The following is an 11,768-nucleotide window of genomic DNA, read 5'->3' on the forward strand; positions in this document are numbered from 1 at the left end:
CTAAGCAATAAAATTGTTATTGGGAAATTTAATCACGGCCATCCGAAACCTTGCTTAGTTTGATTTTGGCCGGCGACTGCAAAAAGGCTGCCCCTAGCCTAGAAGGTAGACTTCGACGCAGAACTGTCAAAATATTTCGCGTCAAAAATACAATGTTAATAACATATGGGACACGTCTACGGTCGAAGAATCGATTCCATTATATCAGTCGCCCTGGCTATAGACTTTATAACTCACTTATCAATGACTAACTGAGTTCATCTGAAGTTCATATTAAATAGTCGTGTCAAGTCAGCCCATTTTATCTGCCTGAAAGATCAACCACACCAACGGCTCTTTATAAGCATTCGAGAAATTCAAAAAAGTTATAAACAACATATGCAAACAGTCTCGCAAAATTTTGGCCAAACAGATGGAACGGTGTAAAACATTAATGGTGGCCGCCTGTCGTGAAGTGCCGGACAATGGGTTTTAATAAAGATGGTTAATCAAATGGTTAGAAAGATTAGACAAGCCTATAGTTAAGCTGCCAGCAAAATCGCATGTATTGCGAGAGTTCTCGAAAGTGATTTTTTGTAAAGCAGTTTTGATGCGTCAGTTGTACTTAAAACTCTGTTGGCCATGACAATTTTAAATATTTGTCCGAAATCATCTTCATATATGGCAATATTAGTTGTGATAGATAAAGTTTTTTTTGAAGTTAATGCGTCACTACGTCTCTTCAATTTTAGGTTGTGACAATTTGAACCAATTTTTCGCACACTTTTCAGGTTTACACACAATCTTCTTATATTTAATCTGATGTTTAGTTGCATATTTGCGAAAGGCCATAAACAGTAGGTTTTTCATTTGTTACAATACGTCACATTATGAAGTATTAGTGACATTTTTTGTTTATATGAATTTTATGGCCGTTCCAACAAAAATCTGGGATTTGTCTCTGATCGCTGTTAAAGGAATAATAGGAGAAACAAAAACCTTTATTTATATTGGCCTGTTTTCAACCAAAAATTACGTATAAGTGTTGAACTCAAGAAGTTTTCTAGAGAGAAGCCTTTAAGGCCCGTATACACTACAGCGGCACTGGGCGTGAAATTATTTTCACTACAGCTGCAGTGAGCTGCGCTGGGCGTAAAAGTCGCTCCAAAACGTAACGTTTTTCTATTGCTGCATATAGGGCTTGAGTTTAGCAAAGCGTGGAAATCGCTCCAAAGCGTATTTTTTTCCAGCTGCACGGAGCGCGAGTTTAGCAAAGCGTAACTTTAAGCTAGCTGCAGCTGCTGCACGGGGCTTAAGCTTAGCAAAGCGTGAAACGCTCGCCACAATAGAATTTAAATGCAAATTACGCTTTGCTCAGCTCAGTGCAGCTGTAGTGTAAACGGGCCTTTACTTTGAACAAAGCAAAATTTAAATAGGTGTATATTGAATGGTTATAATTGTGTTATGCAATACAGTACATTATAATTAATCAACTGAAATGTTAGTTGAATATGCGAATTCGTTAAAGGTGTAATGCAAGTTTATTTTGGCATCGTCAGGCTCATTGTGTGGACTGATAGTAGCCGGGATGATGCAGACAATACCTTTCATGCTACAAACACTTGATTCACCAATACAATATAACAGATTAGCTTCGAAGGTTACAAGGAAACTTAAACTATCAGCCTCGGTTTCAATTCGACCTTTGTCCAACATTAAAGCTTTAAGCAAGGTGGAAATTAAAACGTCTATGCTTATTTGAACAATTGGTGAATCAAAGTTTCCACTTGCGACTAAAGATGCCGTTTCTGGAGACCCCACATTATGAACTGAGAGCTGCCACGACGAGGGTGCACCTTTGGTGAGCTGAACGTCGGAAACCTCGAAATCTATCCACAGCTTCTGTTCAGGCGAAAACCTTCGATGCTGGCAGTTTGTAATAAAAGCCCGTTCCCGACTGACGAGCGGTTTAAAGCGGGCGTCTTGTGTTGGCATTGCTGTTGAGCCATCAGTAACTGTTGCTTCTGGCAACTTAAGTTTAAGCTGCGGAACATGGATATGTTTATAAAACAAAGCAATGAAACCACTTAAACGTTTTTTACTTATGAAAACTTCAATAACTCGATCTGTGACAAACGTTGTACCACGAATTTAGGACTAGGGGAAGGTTGCCCATGATGGGACACGTTTTTTCAAATGATTGTAGTTCTCAGTTATACCAACAATTTTGAATAATATCATGCCTGTTTGATACCTCTGCCCTTAACGCTTAAAAAATATAACTTTTGCCCCCCCCCCCAGCGTTTAAACTTTTTTAACAAATCATCTTAGAAAAAACGTTGCTGTGTCCCGTCTTAGGAAACCAGAGTTTTATTTGATGGGACAGTGTGATTCGCAAGATGGGACAGGAAGAATCCGTTGTTTTAAATTGATCAATTTGTACCACAAGCATTAAAAACAACTTTAACTCCACCTGCTACACTTACATAAGTTTAAAACTAGCCTGTTTAGAACAATTTCACAGAATCTTTTTTTCACAGAAATTTTGGTAAGCGAAAATTAATATTTTTGAATTAACAGGACAAGTGCGTGGCAAAGAGTCACTGTCTTGGAACTTTAGTTCTGTTGTGTCTATATTTTTACATTGAATACATTATATAAATATTCTGCTTGTGTTGATAGCTCTCAACACACACGACCAAGGCCAAATCTTGTCTGTTTGCTCGTTTGTTTTTTTAGTGGACTTTTAAACAATAATTTTGTTTTAATTCGAATAGGTATGGTTTTTGTTAAGTGAAGTTTTACCTACATTTGCAATATTTCTTACAAACATGTTGATACGGTAATCCATTTTAACCAGGTGCATTTCTTAACGTATTTGATGGATAGGGAAACCGTATAAAATGTTTTACGTCATACATCAAAAATTTTAAACTAACCATATTAAAAAAAACGTTTGAACTATAACAAAATGTTAGCTTCTTAAAAATATATAATGGCAAGTCCATTTTTTGTCACAATAACCCAAAATGTAGGTTGCAACAAATAGTTCCTCATTTGGGAACGGTCTGTCCCATCTTACGCACCCCACATCACCATATACAGAATATATATTGACTGCTTATAGGTACAAGATAATATGAAAAACTTACCTGTATAAGTAAGCCTGGTAAATTACCCATACATTAGTAAAAAATGAATTTTATACAACTTCAACAAATATGAAATAACTCAGATATAATAAAACTAGCAAAAAGACACCCCTACTTTCTTTAGATTGATATATTCCATGCCTGGTAGCAACAGTTTATATATATTGTAAAAACGCCGTCAGCCTAATTAAATGATTTTGTGTTAAAATGATGGCTACTATTGGGTGCTTCAAAAAATAATTAAGAATTGGCGCTATACCTAATGGTACGTTGATGTAATCCCCAAGTCCCGACTCAGGCAACGTCCCATCTAGGGCAACCTTCCCCTAAAAGGAAATACGTTTACAAAACTACAGCCTTTCTGACGCTTTTCTTAATTCATATCTTTCGTATTGATTCCTAAAATCGATTTAGTGTGCTACGTATAAAATATTTCCCAAAATTAAAAAAAAAATATTAAATTGATACTGCGTTGGGGCGTAATTAGTTTTCGTGCTTTTCTACTGCTAACCTCAGTAACTTGGCCACTTTGAATGCAAACCACTACGATCCTGTGATTGTTAGTATCGGCAACGTAAAGTCGTTCGCAATGTGGGTCAACGCACAAGCCTCCGGGTTCATTAAAATTAACAGGGGGGTACTCCGCCGGGTATAATTGGGTATCCTCTCCGACGACTTTACACGGTTTAGGTCCAATGAGTGTTATACACGTTTTCTTGAAGGGATCGACGATTTTTATCTGTTGACATGTTTCGAATAAATTCAAATTATTATTATTTATTATTACTGTACCTAATTGATTTTCTAAAAAAGGCACCAGTTAAGAAGGTTGGCAAAATAGTATATGGACAGTAGGTCAATAACTTACTAAACATTTATATTATAAAGGTGATTATCAAAAATGAAATGACTTTGCATGATTACAAATACAACAAGCTCTTGATGGTTATCCAGTATGCCTCGTTTAGTATTTAAAAAATAGCAATGCATGACAACTTTGGAATTAAAGTAGCCATACAAATATTTACCCGAACCAGAAGAAAACCACTGGTATAGGCTATAAAGCTATGGGTACACTGTGCACGGATCTTTAATTTAGCTTTATAATAAATCCCAAAGCTAAAAAGGTCGACTTAAAACCTAGAATGATAATAATTGCGTCCCACCTTTCATGAGTGAAGTTTTGATTTACTTCTCAGTCACATGAACTGAAGATGATACAATTTCATATCGAACGTCTTAATCAAGGTTATGTCGATGTAGCCTACTCGAACTTTTTGGCTTTTAAATTCATTATCAAGCTATAAAGCTTTGTTGTGTAATATGTTTTAATACGTTTACTGACTTTGTTGTTGTAAGTATCAGACACATACAGTCTTTGTCTTCTGTGGTCCCATGCGACGCCAAGCGGGTGTTGTAGTCTGACGTCACGTCCTTTGCCATCGATATCACCAAAAGCGAAAAGATTCTACAAAATTATTTAAACATACTTACTTTAAGTATGTAAAACACTTTTATTTTGTGGAGATTAGTAATGTTCATAAAGGCTACTCGGGAAGAAAAGAATGTGTCAATATAATTTAGTAATATGAGAATATACAGAGGTTTTACCAAAGGAGCATTCGTCATCTGTCACTTAAATAATCGTCATCTGTCGTTTCGGAATTCATCTATATTGTATGGCAATATAACCGGATTTAGTGTATTAACCACCGCATGGAGTATTTCCAACGTAATGCTGAATTGATGTCATCCAGGTCGCACCATATATTATTAAAGTTGATATCGATCGCAAAATTTCTGACTTTTAAAACTCGACTTTATAAGCTGACATAAATTGAATGTGGCTATAAAAACTTTAAAGTCTTAATGAGCATTTCTTACAGGGTAAATTCCATTTTTGTTTAAAAATTGTCTGAGAATGAAGGATGACGCCAAACATAGATGTTGACCAGTTTGGCATATGTCAAATAGCTATTTGAATAGTAATAATAATGTGAACATAAGTCAATTTCTCAGCATCACACGCCGGCCCAAGCACAACTACGTGATAAACATGTTAAACATTAGCGACGAGACAAGCAGTTGGCGATAAGCCCTGACCTTTGATTAAACTTTTTACTGACTTGGGTTTTTTGACTTTAAAATAGTGAACTAAAAAGGTTAGGATTACCATTAAGCTAAGCATTGCTGCATAATAAGGTATGATGTGCTAACCGTGACCTACTACACAACGGAGAAATGTCGGTCACTAAGGACGATATAAAACGACAAGGAAGGTAATACGTTTATGACAAACGATGTTGGTAAAGCACCAATTTGTCTTTATTATATATTCAAAAAAATAACCATTTGACAACAGTTATGTTTGAGACGTGATGAGAAGCACGAAATGGGTCAAACGGTCTATGTGTATAACCGGGCCGACGTGCACGTGCAAAACGCGAATGTCTAATGGAGGTTGCCTACGTGTGTGTTGCTTATGCTCCCCGTTCAGTTTACATAGCGTGACGCGCTTGCTGAATATGCATAGGAAAGTGAGCTAAACGTATGTTTCAACACAAAAATGAAACAATCTTCACAGACTGTTGCTCCCAAATAAATGGCTACATATACAAAACCAAATGCTTTTTTAAGGTCAAACCAATAGCGTCGGTCATAATAGAATATAAGTTTAATGAATAAATGCATTTTTTTTTCTAAAGCTAAAAAAATCATGACACCTTTCAGTTCTTTGAAAACAGAAAATTACAAATAGAGCAATACACTAAAACAACAATTTATTCACTTACTGTAGGGTCAAAATGTCCTCCAACCACCGCTTCTGTAGCTCCATTGTTCAGAGTAATTTTTCTTATGGTGCTGCTCTCACTGTCTGCCACATACATTTTGTGATCCACAGTGGAGACAGCTATGCCAGAAGGTTGGGCAAATCCTGCCTTCAAATCAATGTTTAAGAGGTAATGTCAACATTTAGTTTATACAACAATATATCAAATAAACAATGTAACAAAACAAACCTTATGAGGATAACTATTGTTTTTATTTTCTTCACGGCCACTTCCAGCAAATCTGACACATGTCATCATTTTTAGTTCTGCACCTGCAGACAATAAAAAAAAAATTTGACAGCCATGGCCGGCTTATGTAACAAGTTTTAAGGGTTGGCTTAAATTATAGTATACAAAGAGTAGCCTTTAAAACCCTTTGAGCTTTAAGATAGAAATTTCAAAACTATTACAAATGCAGTTTCTAAGTGCGATGCAACTTATTTCAACCCAAGTATGCAGAACCACAGGTGGAGAAATTAAATATCATTGTATTCTATAGATAAATTGTTATAAATAAATGCGAAACAAGCGATTAAGTTTAAAAATGAAATAAATAAGGGAATATTTATCTTATTTCCAAAAGATTAATAATGTACGTAGGGTTGTTCTTAGCCTATAATTATTTTGTTTTCTGAATGCTATTCCTATAACAAGTATATATTTTTTTCGTTTACCTTTTTGCCAGTCTGCATCACAAAGGAAAAATGCCCATATTTGATGAATTCCTGCCATTGCAATGTATAGGATATTCTCTTGGTTTTGAAATTTGGGACTACCACCAATCTATAAGTTTAGGCAAATTATTTTTGAACATTTAAATTTTATGAAATGTATTATCGTATTGACACATCCTAATTTATTTTATAAATAATGTTTGGTCAAAAAAGTGTATATTTTTATCATTAGGGTTTTAATAAGGCTTGATATTTAAAGTTAAACAATGAAATATAAAGCGTTAAATCAGCAACTACATGTTTTAGGAACATGCAAATATTGGGTAAGCAATTCCTTGCTATCTTAAAAACTGCAAATTTACTAAAATTTGCATTTCCTTTCAGCTAGTTTAGCATAAAATACCTGCAGATCCCATGGAGAGCTAATACTCTGTTTAATTCCCAGTTTTCCACCTTCAATGTCATTGCTTTGACTTCCAGTTCCAACCAAAGTCAACAATTGCTTTCCAAAAAAATCAATCTATAACACATTAAAGTAGTTTATCTTAACTGTTGTAAGTGATAAACATAAAAACATATTACAACTCAGAAAATAAAAGAATAATATGCGAGTACCTTTCTTATTAGATGATTCTCACAATCAGCTACATACAGAGAATTGGTTGAGCTCCAAGCCAATCCTTGTGGAGTATTAAATTGAGCTGAATCAAAATCACCATCTTTATTACCAGGTAAACCATTACCCACAATACTAGAAATGGCACCTTCTTTGGTACATACAATCACTCTGTGATTGCCTGTGTCAGAAATTGCTAATTCATCTCCTAAAAAAGTATGCAGTAATTTTCTACACCCATTCAGTTCTGACAAACTAAGCAAGTATGTTAATTGCGAACACTCACTGTAAAATAAAGGTGAAATAGCAAAGGGTTTAATAAAAAATATGGGCTATGGCAGTGTTTCTAAACCTACGGGTTGTGACCCATAATTGGGTCACCTACTGCAGTAGTCTACACGGTTAGTTCAATTTACAGGTCGGATTAATTTTACCCAAAAATAGTGGAAAAATACAAAGACGTGGCTTGCACTAATTCAAATTTATTTGTGCTATAAATTTGTCTTGTGTTTTGATTGCTTACAAAAAAATCATTCAAGAGCATTACATGCCCCGCTGTTATACTTTCGGTTAGTTTTTAGGTTGCAGCAAAAAAGCTTATAAAACACTGGGCCATAGAGTTAGGGCCAGAAACAGAAGTAGGACTGAAAAAGTCTGACTTGGGTTATATGAAGCCAACTTCACAGCCCTGATTATAATTACATCACACAATACATTTTGTTTATCTGTTTTGTCTGTGCCTACCTGTTATGTTTGTTACCACCTTTCCGGGGAATTTAAGTTGTATGTTCAGTGGTACATCTGATAAAGCCCCTGTGAGCTGGTGAATAACAGGAAGTTTGCGGTCACTTAATGAGCTCTTGTAAAAATGCATTGCTTCATCTATAAACATTTCCACCACATCCATATGCGCTTCTCCAGGAAGGGATAGTAAAACCTAATTATATTACAAGGTGACTCTAATGTTAAACTTCTATATCTTTTGCGTGAGTTTTTTTATGTTATCCAGTGTGTTTTTACCTAACAAACAAATGTAACCATTTATAATTATATCTGCAAACAGTTAGAGTAGATAATTATTTAATTTTATTAGATATAACTGACGAAAACTGCACAAAAGATTTTAAATGATGTACCAAAGTCAAACATGACAAAATAATGGTATGATTTGTTTGTAAACATTGTTTGGTTAATAATATTTAACTCACTATTTGTTTATGGTGTGTTACTGAATAAAATAAAACCATACCTCATTATTTGGATTAACAATAATCAATGTTGGCCAACAAGTGACTTTTAACATGTTCCACATTTCAATGTTTGGGTCATTCAAAACGGGGTGAGATATATTGCATCTGTTTACTGCATTTTTTATATTGGTTGAATCCTATAAATAAATTTTAAATTTACCTTAACGCAAGAATAAAAAAGACTTAACAAATAACCAAAAACTAAATGGTAATTCAAATTCATATAAATACTTTTAAAATATATGTAACATTGTATTTCAATCAAAGCAAGCTTTGTGTACTGCTAGTTTAATGTTAGGCATTCAAGTTTTAGCAGCTTGTGTATAACAACTGTTTCAAAAGCAAATCACCAATTCTTGTCTGACCCTACAATTTAAAATACAATGTATAAAACATCTATTTTTAATCCAAAATACATTTTTTAATCAAGTTAGAAAAATTGGGCAAATCTAATGCCAATTAGGTGTTTTATAGATAAAATAAATCCACAAATGAAAACATCTAAAGGTAATGTACGGATAGATGGTGAACCCTTACTAACAAAAAAAATATTACCATGGGGACTTTTTATAATTACTTCCAGGATAAATATATCTTTTTCAAATTAATTGGGTTAACATACATACTACTACCCTACATTGAAGTCAACAACCTATTACATTATACCGCTAACCTAATAAAAAATAACAGATGTGTTGAATAAACACATACCATACCATCCTAATACTAATTACCTACTGTGTACTTTTTATTAAGTTAGGAAAATCTTACAATGCTGTAGTTTAAGGTTTACAAATATAAAGTAGAGATTGTTTTAAGCTTGATTGATTGAAAAAAAAAATTAAAACTTCTTTCCCATTTTAGAAGTGTAAACTATTTTTATTTACTCTTCTACTCTCTAGAGTAAGTGTTAAAAATCTCCTTTTACCTTTTCGTTGGGAAATTTGGCAGAATGAATTCCAACCACAGCAAAACCCATCTGAATGGGGTATTTGGTCTCCAACTGATGTAGAAATGGAAGCATATGAATACAATTTATGCAGCAATAAGTGAAAAAATCCATTACAACTAATTTTCCCAAAAAATCATCTCGACAAAGATGTTGTGTTGTGTTTATCCATTGGTTATCTGTAGTAATATTGTTCAGAGTTTGACACTGCTTCGCTTTACCAGCGTAAATTATAGTTTTACACACAATGTAATTTTGAACAACATGCTGTTTTTGTCATTTTTTGTAATTTTTAACATTTTCAAGAATACTGTGTTTAAATTTCATTATATTTAAATCATGTAGAATGGGTAAGATGCCGGTTAACATGACTGGTTTAATATTTTTTTCCTGTCAGACATAACAATTGCTCACCCTTTGGGAATTCTGGCAATTGGAATCTTGAGACTTTACTTTTAATAAAGTTTCGAACAAGTTCTTTTTGTTCCATTTGATCACATGAATTATGAAAATCTTGGGCTAACAGCAAGGACATTCTTTCCACCTCCTCCATTTTTCATTAACATTTATAAAAGTCTACTTGTGTAAAAAAAATTGTCTAAACACAAGTAACAATCACTGAACAAATGTTTTGAATCAAAGAACCAAAATGAACTTTTTATTATGTGCAACAGAATTTAGAATGATGCCAACCAAAAGAATAGACAGTGTTGCATTTATATCGCAAGCAAATATTTTGTGATACATACTGACAGCGCTAATTATATTATATAAATTTACAATATTAAACACACAAATCAGAATTGTCAGTCAGGGAAACTTGTGTAAACAGTTATTTGGTGGCCATGTATGCCAGAAGATCAACAACACGGTTGCTGTAGCCAAATTCGTTGTCATACCAGGAAACTAGCTTGACAAAGTTGTCGCTGAGAGCTATTCCAGCTCCAGCATCGAAAATGCTGCTTCGCGAATCCCCGTTGAAATCTGTTGAAACTACCTGCTCTTCTGTGTATCCCAAAACTCTTGGATTGCTTTGTGATGCTGCTTTTACAGCTGCCTTTATTTCATCATAGGTAGCACCTTTTGCAAGACGAACAGTAAGATCAACTACAGACACATTTGGTGTGGGAACCCGAAAAGCCATACCAGTTAGTTTTCCATTTAACTCTGGAATAACCTTTCCTACAGCCTTGGCAGCTCCTGTTGAAGCAGGAATGATGTTTTGCGAAGCTCCACGTCCATCTCTCCATTTCTTTCCACTTGGTCCATCAACAGTCTTCTGGGTTGCAGTGAAAGAATGGACAGTTGTCATGAGACCTTCCACAATCCCAAACTTATCGTTGATTACTTTAGCCAGTGGAGCAAGACAGTTGGTAGTACAAGAGGCATTACTAATGACATCCATTGAAGCAGAATCATATTTTTCCTCATTAACCCCCATCACAAACATGGGAGCATCTGCTGATGGGGCAGAAATAACAACCTTTTTGGCACCTCCTTTTAGATGAGCTCCAGCTTTTTCAATAGTAGTAAAAACTCCAGTTGATTCAACAACATAATCAACACTGCAACTGCCCCATGGGATTTCAGCTGGGTTACGCTGTCCAAAAACAGTTATGGTTTTGCCATTGATAATTAGTTTTCCATCCTTTGCCGAAACTTCACCTTTGAAGGGGCCATGAGTTGAATCATATTTAAACATGTACACCATGTAATCAACATCAATGAATGGATCGTTGAGGGCAACAATCTCAATATTAGGATTGCACAATGCTGCCCTGGTGACAAGACGACCAATACGTCCAAAGCCGTTAATTCCCACTTTTACCATTGTGAAATTTAGGAGTTTTACAACAAATTAAAAATGTGTAAAATTTTTGTTTGAAGCTGTAAAAAACATTATATAGGTTTATAAAAATGAACTATGGACATTAAATGTATTTGTATACCACTGTACAAAAAAAGTATGACAAGTACCCTGTGGCTGTGAGCTTTTGCAACAGATAAACCTTTGCACCAGCTTTTTAAAAGAATTTAACAAGCGGGCGTTTTTTTACCTTCAATGAATGCATTAGGAATTGCACGGAAATTTAGCTGATATCTCAGGATACAGTATAATAATTAGGGTTTTCAGGCGTATTGGAGGTTTTACCAATTTTTAATAACAGAGGTTCAGAATTGTCCCAAAACATTTTTTTTGAATTGTACCAAACATGTAATTTACTTTTTCTGAGTGCGACCCTGGCAGAGAACGCAGCCTTAAACCAGGTCACTCTGATTGTTGGGCATGAACATAATATAGCATCACTACAAATGA

General features: G+C 34.7%; 2 protein-coding genes across 3 annotated transcripts; both read right to left on the minus strand.

The window, feature by feature from the left end:
- Positions 1 to 300: 300 nt before the first annotated feature.
- On the minus strand, positions 301 to 10,004 carry LOC146164413 (NHL repeat-containing protein 2-like). Of its 2 annotated transcripts, XM_083380450.1 has the most exons (12): positions 9,866 to 10,004; positions 9,431 to 9,630; positions 8,502 to 8,639; positions 7,997 to 8,189; positions 7,252 to 7,460; positions 7,040 to 7,156; positions 6,637 to 6,745; positions 6,152 to 6,234; positions 5,924 to 6,070; positions 4,477 to 4,599; positions 3,643 to 3,870; positions 301 to 2,022 (listed from the first exon to the last, which is right to left on the minus strand). In XM_083380450.1, exons 1-12 carry the CDS (start codon positions 10,002 to 10,004, stop codon positions 1,465 to 1,467), a joined length of 2,244 nt encoding a protein of 747 aa, XP_083236576.1. In that variant the 3' UTR covers positions 301 to 1,464. The 2 variants fall into 2 exon arrangements, with proteins under 2 accessions (XP_083236576.1, XP_083236577.1); XM_083380451.1 differs by lacking the exon at positions 301 to 2,022 and having other exon boundaries at positions 3,767 to 3,870; positions 4,505 to 4,599.
- An 83-nt stretch (positions 10,005 to 10,087) lies between these two features.
- LOC146164414 (glyceraldehyde-3-phosphate dehydrogenase-like) lies at positions 10,088 to 11,358 on the minus strand. The gene has a single exon (XM_083380452.1). It carries the CDS (start codon positions 11,280 to 11,282, stop codon positions 10,284 to 10,286), a length of 999 nt encoding a protein of 332 aa, XP_083236578.1. The 5' UTR covers positions 11,283 to 11,358; the 3' UTR covers positions 10,088 to 10,283.
- Between the last annotated feature and the right edge of the window lie 410 nt (positions 11,359 to 11,768).

Source organism: Ascidiella aspersa, chromosome 2 (assembly GCF_963924565.1).
Source record: "Ascidiella aspersa chromosome 2, kaAscAspe10.2, whole genome shotgun sequence".
NCBI lineage: Eukaryota > Metazoa > Chordata > Ascidiacea > Phlebobranchia > Ascidiidae > Ascidiella > Ascidiella aspersa.